Source organism: Pogona vitticeps, chromosome 1 (genome assembly GCF_051106095.1).
Source record: "Pogona vitticeps strain Pit_001003342236 chromosome 1, PviZW2.1, whole genome shotgun sequence".
Lineage (NCBI taxonomy): Eukaryota > Metazoa > Chordata > Lepidosauria > Squamata > Agamidae > Pogona > Pogona vitticeps.
In genome coordinates this window covers 250,722,242-250,738,551 of record NC_135783.1, presented here as the reverse complement: position 1 = coordinate 250,738,551, position 16,310 = coordinate 250,722,242, and the positions used below count along the sequence as shown (strand labels likewise).

The 16,310-nt window shown below is 42.2% G+C and overlaps 1 protein-coding gene and 1 long non-coding RNA gene across 3 annotated transcripts in view; one reads left to right on the top strand and one right to left on the bottom strand.

The window, feature by feature from the left end:
- LOC144586038 (uncharacterized) overlaps positions 1–16,310 on the top strand; it is a 208,650-nt gene that overhangs the window by 187,528 nt on the left and 4,812 nt on the right. The gene's annotated exons all lie outside the window — the stretch shown is intronic.
- The window catches only part of LOC110074167 (ras-related and estrogen-regulated growth inhibitor), a 41,541-nt gene continuing 31,464 nt past the window's right edge, over positions 6,234–16,310 (bottom strand). The window contains exons 4-5 of one of the 2 annotated variants that reach the window (XR_012082391.2): positions 11,882–15,452; positions 6,234–10,608 (exon numbers count right to left, since the gene is read on the bottom strand). Coding sequence is in view for 1 of the 2 variants with exons in the window: in XM_072985575.2 (XP_072841676.1) it covers positions 14,967–15,452 (486 nt within the window). In the remaining variant the exon portion in view is untranslated. Of the gene's footprint in view, positions 15,453–16,310 lie in introns of both variants that reach the window. The other variant, XM_072985575.2, reaches the window with a different exon arrangement.

Genomic DNA, 16,310 nt, shown 5'->3' with positions numbered 1-16,310 from the left:
ACTTAGCACTGATTAAAGAATGGCATAAAACTTGAGGAGCGTAATCCTATTAAAATGTGCTTTAACAAAGCTTTCTCAGCAGCTAAAAAATGTTCTTTGTTGCACAGGGAGTAACTTCATAACTACTTGTTATATTGCTTTCGTAACAGAACTCAGTTACACCCTCAGTATTCAATTAGGAGCTAATTACAGGCAACTATTATTACTTGCAACTAGTTACTCCCAAGTTCTGATCCAGGATCACAAGAATATATTTTGCTGCATGAAAGAAATGACAAGATGGATATTTCCACACCACAACTGAGGGCCCAGATCATGTAAGGAGGTGCAGGACAAGTGGTGGACTACATAAATGCCTGTTCTTTGAGAGGGAAGAAAGCTAAAAGTGCTCAGAAAGAACATCTGGGGAGCTTCCACAGAATTAAAAAAAAAAGGTTTAGGGGGTGGAAATTGAATTTGTTCATAAAAGAATGAAGTGCTGTCAAATAGATTTTGATTTAACAGGACTCTCCCAGGGTTTCCTACCTATAAAGTACAGAGAAGTGCTTTGCCAATCCTCTACCCACATCCACCCTGAGTGGCTTGCCCAAGGGCATGCAGCTGGCAGGACCTGTTACCACCACCCTTCAGGCACCCAGGCTCTGGATGATCTTGGCTGACCCCATCCCAAGAGGCACAGCAGGAATTCAAACTGCCATAGGTAACATTAAATAAATTGTAAATTCATCCCCTCCCTCCCCATGGTTCTCCAGCAGTGCAAAAACCTGGTACACAAACTTGATATAAAACTGCATTTGTTTCTTGTGCATCTGTAGAGAGACAGCAGGAGGGAGTATCAAAGGTGTTTTAAGCAGCATATGTAAAATCTATTCCACACTGGCCAGCAGGTGGTGTGAATACAAGCAGAGACATGCAGGTTCAGGAGACAATGTGGAAAATGTCACCTGCAAAAGTCTTCCTGTGACTCACCTGTTAAAGCCAGAGGAGACCTTCCAGGAGGTGGGGGGGGAGCATGTCTGAAACTATCGCCTACCCTAAGAGAGTGGGGGAATCTACGCTCCAGTCCAAACCTAACCCACATAGACTGGAAATCGAGCCTGGCTAGACTTACTGTAGCAAGATTAATGTCAGAGTAAAGATGCATAGGGTTGTGCTGTTGACCCCACTTCTGCAAATCTGGTGGACCATGTGGCCCCATTACGCCTAGGTGTGGGGAAGGGCCTTGCAGCTTTGGGGCACAGCTTTCTTCAGGTTACAGCTCATTTGGAGAGTTGTCAACAGCCGGCCTCCTCTCCTCTCTGTGGCTTTTTCTCCTTTGTTGACTTTCCCTCCAGGGTTTCCTCAAGGGAATGTGCTGCCCTCAGACAGCCTCTGGCCATCGCTTCTTCCCACAGTGATGGTGTGCAGGGTGAGTAATTGTGGAGCAAAATGATGACAAAAATCTTCTGTTTCTGTGTTTGTGTGTATGTTTTAAATTCAGCATTTTCTGCAAAAACTCTCTTCCGTGGGCAATCCATTTCACTTGAGAAAATATTATAGATGTTTTCCAACTAGCTCCTTCTCTGCCTTCTTCTTAAGATACTGGACAGTTATTGCCTGCATTCTTTGAGGATGATCTCCAGTCTCCCACAAGCAGATGATGACCATAGGGGGGCACTTCCCCAGCAAATTTTGGGGCAAGTCCCCTTTCACTGAGTGTGGTGTGGACAGAATAACAGACTAGGACTCGGGAGGCCTGGGTTCAAATAAGCCATAGAAACTCACTGGGTGTGTGGAACTGGTAGAACCACTCTTTAAATATCTCACTTCACTTGCAACCTTGTTAGGGTCACTAGAGGCTGGTTAGTTTCAACTTGAGAGCACACAACAACAACCACAACTTCCTCTGGGCCATGACTCAACTCAAGCAGTATGTTGGATATTTGGAGGCAAACAAATGTCAGCTGAGGACAGGAGATGTCTGGCATTAAATCTGAACAAGTACATGTTGCCTCTGGATGGTCCAATCTCTGTGGTGGTAGAAAAACAGAGTCACAGAAGGAGGCTGGTGGAAAGAATATAATTTACTGCATGGTACAATTGGTGTCTTATCTTAGCACAACTGAGGCATGTGTAAGCAAGAAAAAGAAGATTCAATAAAATCTTACCTCACTTGCAGTAGGGATGCAGGTAAGGTAACTTTAGTCCATCAGCTGAGGCAAATGTTGATTGACATTTCTGAATTTTGTGACTTTGCCGAAGTCACAGTTTCTTTCTATTTATAGCCAAGAACAGGACAAATCATACTTCAACATTTGGAAGAAGCTGGAGGTTACCCTGGACTTTTGGTTAAAGAGAAAAATGTTTTGAGAAGGAAAAAAACAATGCAGAGGCCAATTGAAAAGAGAGACATCAAAATAACAGAAATGGTTCCTTAATCCTCGAGATATATGCATGTATGTATGCTTATATGCATATGTATGCATTGGGGTGGGGTTATTTATTTATTTATTTATTTATTTATTTATTTATTTATTTATTTATTTATTTATTTATTTTATTTTATTTATTTTATTTATTTATTTTATTTTATTTTATTTTATTTTATTTATTTATTTATTTATTTATTCATTCATTCATTCATTCATTCATTCATTCATTCATTCATTCATTCAATTTTTACCCCGCCTCTCTAGACAATGTCTACTCGGGGCGGCTTACATAAGTTAAAACACGTTAAAGTAGCATATAAAATGTATACAATTAATTCTAAGCAACAGATTTCCAAGATGGCAATACTCAAAAGAAGAAAAAGAAAGAGAAAATCACTTAATTGACTGGGGAGGGAGGCCTGTTTAAATAACCAAGTTTTTAATTGGCTTTTGAAAACACCCAGCGAGGGTGCGAGCCGAATTTCAGCAGGGAGTGTGTTCCACAGCTGAGGGGCGACCGCCGAGAAGGCCCAGTTTCTAGTTTTCTCCTTCCGGGCCTCCCTCAGTGTCAGTCCCCTCAGCCGTCCCTGCTGGTTATGTTGGGTGATTCAGGTAGATCTGGGCGGGAGGAGGCGATCTGCCAAATATTGAGGTCCCAAACCGTTTAGGGCTTTATATGTAATCATTAACACTTTGAAGTCAATGCGGAAACGAATTGATAACCAGTGCAGTGCAGCCAGAGTGGGGGAGATGTGCTGATATTTTCTCACCACACTAAGAAGACTGGCTGTTGCATTCTGGACCATCTGAAGTTTCCACATGAGCCTCAAAGGCAGCCCCACGTAGAGTGCATTACAATGGTCTAATCTCGAGATACGATCGCATGGATTAGAGTAGTGAGGGGGCCCCCATCAAGATACGGCCGCAGCTGGGCAATCCGCCATAGATGAAAATAGGTGGAGCGGACCACAGACGCCACCTAGGTTTCCATGGTAAGCACCAGGTCCAAATGTATCCCCAAGCTGCGGACCTCACTCTTTGTGGCAAGGATTGTCCCTCCAAAGGAGAGGGAGTCACCTATGCTGCTGACGGAAGCACCACCCACCCTCAAGACCTCCATCTTGTCCGGGTTCAGCCTCAATCCATTTGACTGCATCCATTCCAGTACAGTCTCCAGGCGGCGCTGGAGGGACCGGACGGCATCCACTGAAGTTGGTGTAAAGGAGATGTAGAGCTGTGTGTCATCAGCGTACTTATGACACGATGCCCCACACCCCCTGATGACCCCGCCCAGCAGCCTCATATAGATGTTAAACAGCATTGGGGAGATGATCGACCCCTGTGGAACCCCACAACTGAGATTCCACGGGGCCGAGACATTCTCCCCAAGCTGTACTATCTGGGGGCGGTCCTCCAGGAAGGAGCGGAGACAGGCAAGTGCGAGGCCACAGACTCCTAACTCGGAGAGCCTCCCCAGGAGGATACCGTGGTTGACGGTATCAAAGGCGGCTGAGATGTCGAGGAGGACCAACAAGGACATATTGCCCCCATCGGCCTCCTTCAACAGGTCATCCAACAGTGCGACCAGTGCCGTCTGAGTGTGGTGTGGACAGAATAACAGACCAGGATTCGGGAGGCCTGGGTTCAAATAAGCCATAGAAACTCACTGGGTGTGTGGAACTGGTAGAACCACTCTTTAAATATTATGTTAGGTTATGCTCGTAACAATTATTTATGGAATTTGTCTCCCCAAGAGTCTGCCACACATAATGTATATTATAGTTGTATTGATTCTGTTTATTCTTATGCAGTTGTTCTGTGTCATTGACATCTAATAACAGTGATAGAAAAAGTAAAATAAAGCATTTTTTAAAAACTCATGTATTGCGTCTTTTTAAATTTTGGACTGTCACCAGATCATTTGTTCCTAAATGCGTAGGAGTGAGGACCCTGCCCCATGCAACGTTCTAGTCCTTTTTGGGAAAAAAAATCACAAAATCTGGAATAAATGGGCAGTACTGAATATACTACCCTAGAGATGGGATATTCGCATTAGTATCCCGAGAGGTATGAATATGAATATCGGCACCACAGGTGCCTGCAATAACCGGACCTTCCCACCCTGAACCAGCTGGTCCTCTCATCACTCGTTGTGCAGCATGCACTGCCATCATCATTCATGTCACACCAATCACCGAAGCAGCCTGACCAGTGCTTCCCTGGCTCTCCACACATCTGACTGCTCAGCAGCTGAGCAGGGGGAATTAGTCATCCCGCCTCCTCTCCAGAGTGGTCAGCTGTGTGGAGAGGCAGGGAAGTGCCAGCCAGGCTATTTCTATGATTGGCATGACACGGACAATGGCAGCCCTCCACACCATGTGGTTGGATCTAGGGGCAGGGTCCGGTTTCTGAAGGCACCTGTGGTGCTGATATTCGTATTCATATTCCTCAGGATATGAATACAAACATCCCATCTCTATACTTCACCAGTTGGTGCACTCGATGCAAGGCATGCCATGTGAGTCAACCAGCATGACACCCAAACCATGAGTATAGTGACCCCCCCACTAACCAAAATAAGTGCTGGGTGAATTCCTAGTCCAATTGTGCATGTTGAGTGGGGGCTGTAGGTTTTAGCTTGAGAAAAATCCCTGGATAGGATCCCTGATTAGGCCTTTCTTCAGACTTCAAAAGGAGCATGAAAAGGGATCAAGAAATATTAAACATTCCCAGCAGTACATTCCTGCCCTTGAAAAGTTTGAAAAGCAGGGTCACTGTTTCCTGAAAAAAATATATACTGTACATAATATTCAAGATTGTTGGCAGGGGCAGCAATGGAAACTCTTTGTATTACCCAACTCTTTCTCCTCCAGACATCGAAGGTGATTTTAGAAATACTAAAAGAGCATAGATGCAGGGATAGTCCAAGATATTCTACTGCCTGAGGTGGAACAGAAAATTGCACACCTTGTATCCAAAGTTATTTAGGTTATTTTGGCATGTGAAACAGAACCGCCCGCCCCCCCCCCTTCCGGCAGTATGAATAAAACAACAACGAACTAAATAATTAACTATTTGCTTACTTTTAACTGCTCTTAAAGATTTACTGCTTCAGGCAGTTGCCATACTCTGCCTAATGGAAGGACCAGCCCTAGAAAGAAAGCTAAGAGATGTTTTACAGCTGTGCTAGAAATCTGTATATCCTTTCAATATCAGCCTCACAGGGCAAATAGAGAGGATGTGGTCTGAACAACAGAATACTCCTTCATAAGCCATACACCCTCTCCCTTAAAGAAGCAGGGAGGGCAATTGTGCTGCCTAGCCCCACAGTAGGGCATTGAAAAAGACGTCTTCTGGTGCATCTAGCAGTTAGCCTTCATCTGCCATGAACCATCAAAACCAACCAAAATTTTGCTCTCTAGTTGAAAATCATTATCTGCATTCTATAATCAGGGCTAAAGCTAGGGCACAAAATTAAGAGGGCACTGAAATCTGGATGTGAATCTACTGCTGAGCATTGCAAAAATAAACAGCAGTGCTTCCATGCCTGATTAACTTTTAGAAGCTTTCTCCTTTTTCTGGAGGGACAACACATCCGGCTCCTCCCATTTTTTGGGGGGGTGGGGATCCTGGGGCCCAAGTCTCAGCATAGGGTGAGTGGGTGGGTGGGAGAAAGGGCTATTTGCGCTGGGTGCCAAAATTTCTAGTTAGCTCTGTTTGCAATATTATACTGGCTCAGGTTACTGCAAATTACTTAACAGATGCTTGGTAGGCTACATTCTCTTCTGTTTTTCGCTTCCCAGTGAGACCAACGAGGTCCTCCTGATTTAAACAGAATTATTATTTATTTCAGAATTTCACAGCTCCTATAATTATATCATATCTCGGAAGATAAACGTGCTAACTGTTAATGGCCAAAGGTATTTTGGGTTTTCTCCAGGCTGGCCTGAACCTGGATGTCAGGTCAGCTGTAGCCATTACAGTACATACATGGAACATGCTAAATACTGTGCATATCTGCTTTTAGAATCCAATAATTTAATTCCTGTTTATTTGATAGACATGTTCTGGAATACATTCCAACAAATGGCAATTTTAGAACACAACACAGTAATTGTTGTTTGATGAGACTTTGTAAAAACTATCAGTTAGAGGGTGTTACAGATCTTAGCTACTATCCCTATTCTACTACATAAATTTCAGTACAACTATAACACTTAACACAATTATGTATTTTTTACAGAGAATTGAATTACTGTTGAACAAATTTCACTTTAAACATAAGCGCATATGCCATGCACACACAGTGATCCATAATCAGTCTTTATTTGATACATTGTGATGTTGCAGGAAATGGTTCCCTTCTAGGGTAACTCACTATAGATGTTATAACCTGCCTTTTAGAAGGCCTTTGGTGGCTAAAAAGGCAGGATCTAGATAATGCTAGAAGTAAAATAAACATTGACACTGCACTGCAACACAATCCTTTTCACAAATACAGTCCAAGGTGACAGTGCATCTTAACTTCCTGTATCACAATAAAAGAATCAAGTCCAATGTGCCAGGGGAAGGTTTGTGCAAAAATACAAGCCTGGACAATTCTGAAGACTGAATAAAAGTGCAGGATGGGATGGTGTGCACTTAGGTCACTCTGGAGGGGGACATGGAAGGAGCCTCCCTGAAGAATGTGAGGATTTGGGCAACAAGAGTGTCCCATCAACTGATTCTTCCATGGACCCCAGAATCCATGGAAGAATTGGACTTCCATTCCCAGAAGCCTCACTCAGTATATGAAGCGGTAAGGGCTTGTGAGACTCTGGAGTCTGAAACATAAAGTACAGATTCCACGTCCCTGCTTTAAATGGGAATTCCAAACAGCAGCTGAACCATAGAGCTGGTGACAACTTCTAAGCAAAAAGGGCTGAATGAAATGCATTTGAGAAATGCACCACCATTTGAACCTATCATGAAGACCAATTTTCTTCAGCCTTGGCAGGACCATTAAGATGGCAGGCTTCATTTTTTAAGGTGCAGCACAAGAGGGAAAAATGCACTCAAGTGGCAAAAGCATGTGCATTTAAATGACAAAGAATTCTATTTCCATGTTTTGAAAACACATTAAGAGAAAAAATGCTCCCCAGTAGCCAGGAAAACACTAGCAATTAATATTTTGAAGATGCTAACCCCCACCATACACCATGTACTATCGCTGTCCCTAAGCCTCCCTGTGTCCCACTATCACAGTTCACTCATTAACCTTCCCACCAACTCACCCAGTCAGCCAAGTGGCTGTGGCAGTAAGGAACACCAGAGGGAGCAAGGCACAGCTGCTTCTACCTCTCATGCCTGAGCAGAAGCAGATACTACAGACTGACCTCCCAGAACAACATTCTAGCATTTTTTATTGGCTTGGGTATTCAGAGATGTCTAAATTCCTTACAAGAATTGCTACCAGGGTGTAGTGGAAAGAATATTGGAGTAGGATGCAGGGGATCTGGTTTCAAATCCCCACTTGACCCTGCAACTCAATGAATAATCTTCAGTCGGTCACATTCTCTCAAACTGGCCTGCCCCACAAAACTGTTGTGAAGATAAAGTGCAAAGAATAACCATGTACTGTATGTCACCATGAGCTCATGTGGAGGAAAGGTGAGAAATAAATGTAGCAAATAAGTAAATGCAATACCTTTATAACTGATGCAGAGCAAGAATCCAGAGGGAAGCAGCTAAGATAAAATATACACATACCAGACGGCCATTTCAATGGTTTAAATATCAGCCAAGGTTGCTTAAGCAAATGTGATTATTATGTTGTTATCTACTGTTATTTTCTTTCCCAACTGACCAGTCCCACTTTTTCAGAACAAGACTCAAAATCTGTCATTCTCTACATTACCACATGTTCCTGCTATTGTTTCCTTTAATCATTGTTGCTGTTTACAGAACCAAACTTTACCCAAAAAAACCCTAAATACCAAAAAGGGGTCTTAAATCATTGCTAGGTGTAAAATGGAATCACCCTGTCCCTTTATCTTAGAGCCATGCATTAATGTTTTACCATGTATGTGTTTATAAAGTATTGAATTTAATTTTATTCAAATTTTACCCAAAGGCCATTGAAACATTGAGTCAATACACAAAACCAACGACAAGTCAACAAAACAGGAACTTCATAACCATATATAACAAGTTCTAAAATGGCTAAAATTTAAAATATACAGTATATATATAAAAGACTCCTATAAAATAGCTTTTATACTGTCATCCTTTGGTGACCTGAGGGACCTTTGCTAGCTTAAATGGCCTTAGTCACCATACACTACTCAATGGGGTCTTTATCCATTTGATTAATCCAAACTTGCCTTAGCTTGATGGCTAGCCAGCCGAATTTGGCCACATTGTAAGTTGTTGCCTTATTTCTATCTTCTAGATAGAAGCCCTTCCTGCCACCTCCATCCCTGTCCAAAATAATTGGATTGATGTAGCCTTCCCGGATCTGTTTGTAAATTTTGTAGTCCAAGAGTACACGCTCCAAGGTCTCTGTACTTCCTTCCCCACATACACACAGCCAATTCAAATATGGAATTTTCTTATATCTGCTCTCCAAGATGGCAGAAAGCAACATGTCCATACAGATTAGCATTAATGCCCTTCTACTTTCAGAATTTTCAAGTTTTGTAAGGCATTGATGTGTTTCTATTGATACCGATGATATAGCTTATATGAGCTTTAATGCTATTCAGATCATACTGCCTTTCTATGTCTAAGATCCTTTGTTTGATCAGACTTTTGGCTTGGGCGATACTGATGTGAGAATCCATAGTACCCCAATTTGTTCTCCAACAGTTCCATCCACGGGGAGACAGAGTTGTCCTTTAATATCAAATGGGTGAGCCCAGAGTTAGTGTGGTTCAATTTTAACCAATATGGCAAGACAAATATCCAAAGTCTAGCCTCTATAGCTACTAGTCCTGTTACCAGATGAACCATTGCATTTGATGCATTGGTTGTCAGCAATAGCATGGCTTTTAAAAATTTAGTTTGAAGTTTTTCCATCGTGGATCTGTTTGCTACAATAATAAAAGGAGCACCGTAGGCCAATTGTGCAAAGGATTTTGCCATAAATAGTTTGATGGCTGCTGTCACATTTTGCCCCCTTTTGGTCCAAAAGAATTTTTGTACTGCACTAGCACTTTTTTGTGCATTAGATGAAACATACTTTATATGCAAGTTTTTCTTCCCATTTGCCTGAACAATAACACCCAAATATTTGTATTGTTGTACCTTTTCAATGCAGGCTTGATTTAAATACCAGGTATGCCTCTTTGGTCTATTAGCAAAGGATATGACCTTTGTTTTATAATTTAGCTACAATCAATTTTGTTGGCAATATTTAGAAAGTGTCTGCATCATTCTCTTCAGTCCCATCAGTGTCCTTGAGAGAAGCACAGCATCGTCCACATACAATAGGATAGCAATGTGTTTGTTTGCCAATTTAGGGGGATGATGTTACGGAAGATTTAATTGAGTTGCTAGGTCATTTATATAAAGGTTGAATAACAGCAGAGCCAGTATACGTCCCTGTTTTACACCTTTCTCAGTCTTAATAGGAGCTGTAAAATAGCCTTGTGAGTTGGTTTTAACTTGTATTGTAATATTTTTATGTAGAGCTCTAATCAAAAATAAGAGGCGTTTGTCAATAGTAGAACCTCTTAATTTAGCCCATAGAATATTCCTTGAGATTGAATCAAAGGCGGCTCTAAAGTCGATAAAAGCGGCATATAGAGACACAGGGTTCTTAGAATATTTTGAGATTACCGTGTAATCTCTGTGTTCTGACTCTTATGTCTGACAGCCATGTTCTACGAAAGATTACATTGAAATATAGCAGTTAGTCTTTAACACGCTACAAGGTATTTTGTTTTTGCTTTGTGTCTCTTGTTGAAATGCTTGGACAGATTGACACAGCTTCAACTTCAAAAACTAATTTTGTGTGATTCACAAACTTGGCTTCCTCTGTTAAAAACGAACCTAACAGTGCTGCAGTTTGCTGCTGCTTAATCTTGCACATGAGATTATAAGCATTTCAAAAGCTATTTCACAGGCTTCAGTATTCATGTCCTTGGGGTATATTGCAGAGACAGCCTGGAAATTTGATCATCAGAGAAATTAAGAAGACTTCTGTGAGATCTGTCTGCTGAAAACAGAGGGGAATATGCATGATAAGCAAATTGCATCAAACACTATTGTAAACATGTTTAAAAAATAAAATGCATTTTTGAAAGCTGCAGTAGCCATTGTTTTCAATGCCCAGGGATAATGTGAGATTTAGTGATTAGGAGACACTATAAATCTGAATGAAGATAATATAAAATGTGATTGTGTTTATTCTTTTACAAGATGTTATGTGAATCATCATGCCCCCCTGTAGAAAATCCAATCTCTACTCACTTCAGGTCCCTTTACAGTTCCCAGCAAGTGCTTGGTCTATGACAGTTCAACATAAATTCATTAATAAAGGGTACTGGAAAGAAGAACTCTGTGCTTTACCACAGCTTTTGGCAAAAATGTTTTAGAGAGCAGCTTTCACAGGGATTAGCTTTCTGGGCTTCTCTGACCAAAAAAAGAAAGAAAAAATAACACAGATACTACCAGGCCTTAAATTATCATATTCCTGAATACTCCCATTGGCTAATAAAGAGAAAGAAATTTTGCCGTAACTTCATTCCTGTCCTGGAAATAAAATTATATTATAAATCAGAGTTGACTTCTTTAAAATTTTTCCTCAAAGATGAAAACCTCCAAATGGGAAGCTGGGGAGGAGGGGGGAGGAGAGAGAGACAGTGGCCAGTTCTATAGCGTTTTTACTGCACAGTTGAACCATTTAAAAAGCCTAGACCACAAATAGCCATGGTCTGCACACTGCTACTAGGTTATTTCAAAGAGAAACAGAAGGGACATTTTAGCTACTTCTGTTTGTTTCTTAAAATATTTGTTTATTCTCGTACGATAGGTATAGTAGAATTGTATTAACTTTTGGAGAATGTAGATTAGGCGGGCAGAGGTACTTAAACCAGGTATGTTACTGAGTTGAAAGTGCCAAATGATAAATCAAAAGATAATAATCTGAGGCAATAATAACAGGAGGCATTTTGCTTTAAATAGATTTAGTGTGCAAGTCGCTCCATATATGCTCCATTTTGCATATTTAGAAAAACCTGTTAAGGTTGCCATTACTTGGAGGTGACTGGATGGCATATATCAGTAAACAGACAACAAACTCAGTAGCAGGGGAGTGGGGAATAGTGGCTAAAGCAGGGATTCTGTGACAGCACTTCAGTTCATTTTATGCTCTCATCCCACACAGAGAAGGAAAAGACAAAGAGATTGAAGCCAGAGCAAATCAGTCACAGTAGGTCTCACTGAAAATCAACATGGAAAACTCATCATGACTAAATTTTCATACTTACTTTGGGCCCAATGCAGGGTTTCATCACTACCAACCATTGGCTTGCAGATTTCATAATTCCTTGCCCAGACATATTCACCTGTGGCAACATTTCCCAGCGCTGAACCTTCCAGATGGACTGGACAAAAACTCTTCTCACCTCTGTGGATCATGTTGGTGGGCGAGGGGCTGGAGTCAAGCTCCTCTGCAGGGCACCAACTCGGGGAAGGTTGACCTATGGGCTTGACATGTTCCCATCTTAATGTCATATCTGGTATGTTGTGACAAGCAACAGTTTTAGGGGAGAAACCGGAAAATGTCTGGGTCATAAAGACTCTTGGGATGGAATACATTATTACAAAGCCTCACACTTATAGTCAAAAGCAGTGTTCTCGGCCTCCTCTTCCATCACTGTAAAGGAATAATCACACAAAAGGCATGGCACAATCCCATTGCACACACATTTGTATACTGTTTCATGGCAGTGAAGTGGTGCAGAAGGGGAAGAGGGCAACCTGCAGCATAATAACAGTATCTCATGTATATGGGTTAGCAAAAGTCACCTTCCCTATCTAGATCCCTCCAGACATGTTGAACTGCAACCTCCATCATCCTCCAGCCAGTGTGGTCAACAGGGGTGATGGGACCTTCAGTCCAAATATGAGGATAGCTACTATGGAGAAACAAATTGGTTGTTACCAAAGGAACAGGACATGATCGAAGGCTCCATGTCACCATCATACATGCAGCTACATCATGTTCTGGCCTGAGGTGTTTTGTACAGTACTTTCTTTCTTCTCGCTAATTTTTCCTGCAATTTATGCATATTCTTTCTGCTTGCCTACAGGTTTCAGTTGGCAGACTATAATATAATATCATTTCACAATACAAAATGTAATTATAAAGCTACACAGCTTCCAGGCAAGAAGAATAAACAAACAAACAAACAAATAATGTCTATCTCTGGTGAAAGAGCCAAATAGATTTCAAGACAAAGCTATCTTCTCCAGTTTGTCGAGTGGTTACAGATCCTTTTACAAGACGGCATGCAGGAAAATAAGCAAAGCACAATTCTTGGGATTTGATCAAGAACAAGAGAAACACCAACAGATATGTTTATTATTCTCAGAAATATGGAACTCCTCTCAAGATATATGTAAAATATCTGCCCACTTGACACACAAGGAGTTCCTTTGTGTTGCCTATACAGAGGCCAAACAAGCCACCCTTTAAAGGCAGTGGGTGGCAAGCAGACATAGAAGGCAGCGTGGAAGCCAATTTGGAACACGTGAAGAACACGTGACAAACCAGGCGTCGCTCCATCCCAAATGGTAAATCACGAAGAGCCTCTGTCAGAGTGTATGAGCTTGGAAGATGAAGCCTTAGAAAAGAGAGAGTCTGAATTGCTGCTTTGCAGAGAAGCACACCCTTTGTGCTCCGAAGTTTTCCAGGTTCAATTCCTGGCTTCACAAGTTAATTTAGCAAAAAAGCAGGGAAGGGGCAGGGAAAAAACACAAAGATAAAACCTTTGGAGAAGAAGAAATTAAACTGAGACATTGGAGAGCTGCTGCCAGTCAGAGTCAACAGTGAAGGATTAAGATGGAACAATGTTCAAAGGCAGCTTCATATGCTCCTACTTAAGAGGAATCTGCTGAAAACAGAAGAAGGGCATTGAGACTGTGTTGCCTCAGTGGCACCCACACCAGGAAAAGGTCAACAATCTGAATCTTGCTCATTCCAGTGAAATTCCTCCATCCGTGGGGGGCAGCTGCACTAAAACAAGGAGGTCAACTTGCAAGCTTTCGATGGTTGAAAGGTCCGGTCACTGAAGCTCTACGAGTCTGACAACTTCCTGAAAGCCTTTGAGAATACAACTTCCTGATTCTTTGCATCAATTGCCTTCTTCCTGGTATGAAACTGCATGTCATGCCATGTAAACAATTCTCACTCCTACCCAAGCCATGCAGCCATTTTCAGAGTGCCATATTATGTCTTGATAAATAAGACTGGAGTGCACTGAAGGGCCGGTCTTAGGGAGAATGAGGCAGTTGCTTCAAGTCACAGATACTTAGTGGTGTAGATCAGCGTTGAGAGCAGCCCCTTGGCCCTTCTGCTCCACTGGAAGGCAGAGCTTTATGTTCCCAACAGCTTGCTCTGCACCCTGTAAAGCAGTGTGCTGGTTTCAGCCGAGATGGAGGCTTCCACCCATCAGCAACACTGAAACAAGGCTAACAACCGGTCTGGTCAGCTTCTATTGGTGGCATGAGAGGGCTTCCGTCCTGCCCTTTGCCTCAGGAACCAAATGTCTTGGGTTAGCCCTGACCGTATCCAAAATGGCGGAAACTGTGGAATAGATCTAATATGGAAAAGCTTAAATGTTGGCTTAACAGAGAGAAGGAACCTGCAACATACTGGCAAGAACCAGGAAGCTGAGAATAAATCTTTATCAGCTGTTTGTAGACCTCACACCTTAATAAGCAATGCTAGTACTCAACCTGGCACAGAGTTAGACATGCAAGTTCAAGGTGATCTGTTTTCTTGGCTTTCTCAGCCTTAACAGAAAAATAAATACGCCATTCATGAAAAAAGGTTTTCACAGATGGCCTCCATGCAGGATTTAAATCTCATTCCTAAAGGCAAAAATATGAAGCTTCAGATTTGGAATTCTCCACCACAGGGCATGAGCGTGGCTACTAGGGTAGGAAGATTCAAAGTGAATTCATGAGGGAGTGGATTCTATCATTTACTATTAGGCATGATGGCTAGTGCATGACACTGAATACCAGTTGCTGGGTGGGGGAAGGAAGGTACTTATGTTTATGCCCTGCTTGGATACCCAGAAATATCTGGTTGTTCATTGGGCAGGTAGGATACCTTTGGCCTGATCCTGAACAACTATTCTTATACATTTCTGCACCATGTATGTTATTATCAACCAAGGGTCATCCTCCTTGACTGAAAAATGGTTTGGGGGGGGGGAATATGGCTCCTAGCATTACACAGGCTTGGACACACCATGTCACCAGCTATGCAGCCTCTTCCTTGCTAACACCATCTGGTCTCTGCCTGAGCCATGTTGCCACTTGCACAACAGCCCCTGTGACAGTTCACTCTGGGATGTAGTCTCTGAACGAGTTGAAGCTCAGACTCCTGCCACCCGAGGTCAGGGTTGAGTTGGCATGAATCTTCGGGATCTTTTCCATGAGTTTAGAGACTGCTCGCCTCTTGAAGGTCCCTGGAGAGAAATGCCCTTGCTTCATCAGCTCATTGTACAAGGTGTTGAAAACTGTCACCGTCTCCTCATAACTATCCCTGGTGGAGATCTCATAGAAAGGGTGCTTCAGGGCCTTGGAGAGGTTTTCCCCATCTTCAGAAGATACCATCCGATCAAACTGCAGGTCTTTCTTATTCCCAACAATCACCACGGGCGGTTCCCCATTTCCGCTGCTCCGCTTTGGGCTGGAGTGGATGTGGTTGATGAGGAAACACAGCCTCATGACCTCATCAAAGCTGCACCTGTCAGTGACAGAATAAACTACAGCAAAACCATCTCCCCATTTAATCTTCTCTTCAATTTGTAAAGAATCTTCCTCCTAGAAAAGAGGAAGGGTTACAAATAAGTATATAAAGATAGCCTATTCTCTCCAAGGAGCTTAGTCAGTCTATACACAGTTGCTCTACAAATTCTATCCCACTCTAGCATGCATTATCACCAAAGACAGTAATCATGTTAAGACCAGTAGGCACTGATGCACCTTATTTCAAAAGGGTCAGTGTTGTGGTTGGCTCCAACCACCCAAGGACTTCTGGAGGACTTGATTGGGACCTGAGGGGGGCTAGATTTGGCACAAGGATCTTATGCTCCTCACCATTAGAATAAGTAACAAAGGAGCCTCATGATGATTGAACATGTGTTATTTACTCTAGTGCTGGGAAACCTAAGGAAATCCAGCCCTCCTGAGGCCCATTCAAATCCCCTCAGATTCCTCAGATGGCCACTTCCCCCTGGCACTATCATCAACTGTTTTCTAGTTTTTTCTAGCTGTTCTCAGTGTTCTTCTATCATATCCATTCTTAGAGGAGGAGCCATGCAGATAATCCAATATTAATATTTCACTTTTCAACAGAATCTTGGAGCTACAATTTATAGAGCCTTTCGTTGCAAGTGTGTGGGTGTCCTCCCATTCAGGTATCAGGATGTTTGTACGCATTTGACCCCGTCAAGTGGCACAGCAATAAATACTGATGATTATCACCTACATTATTTATTTATTTATTTTATTTATATCCCACCTATCTAGTCAATTAAGACCACTCTAGGTGGTAGCAGTTTAGCTCATTTCACCAGAAAAAGGAATTAATTTACCATTAGAGTAGGACTGCGGTATCTGTGAGGGATCGGTTCCAAGCCCACCCACTGCTACGGATGCCAAAAAGTGCAGATATGCAAA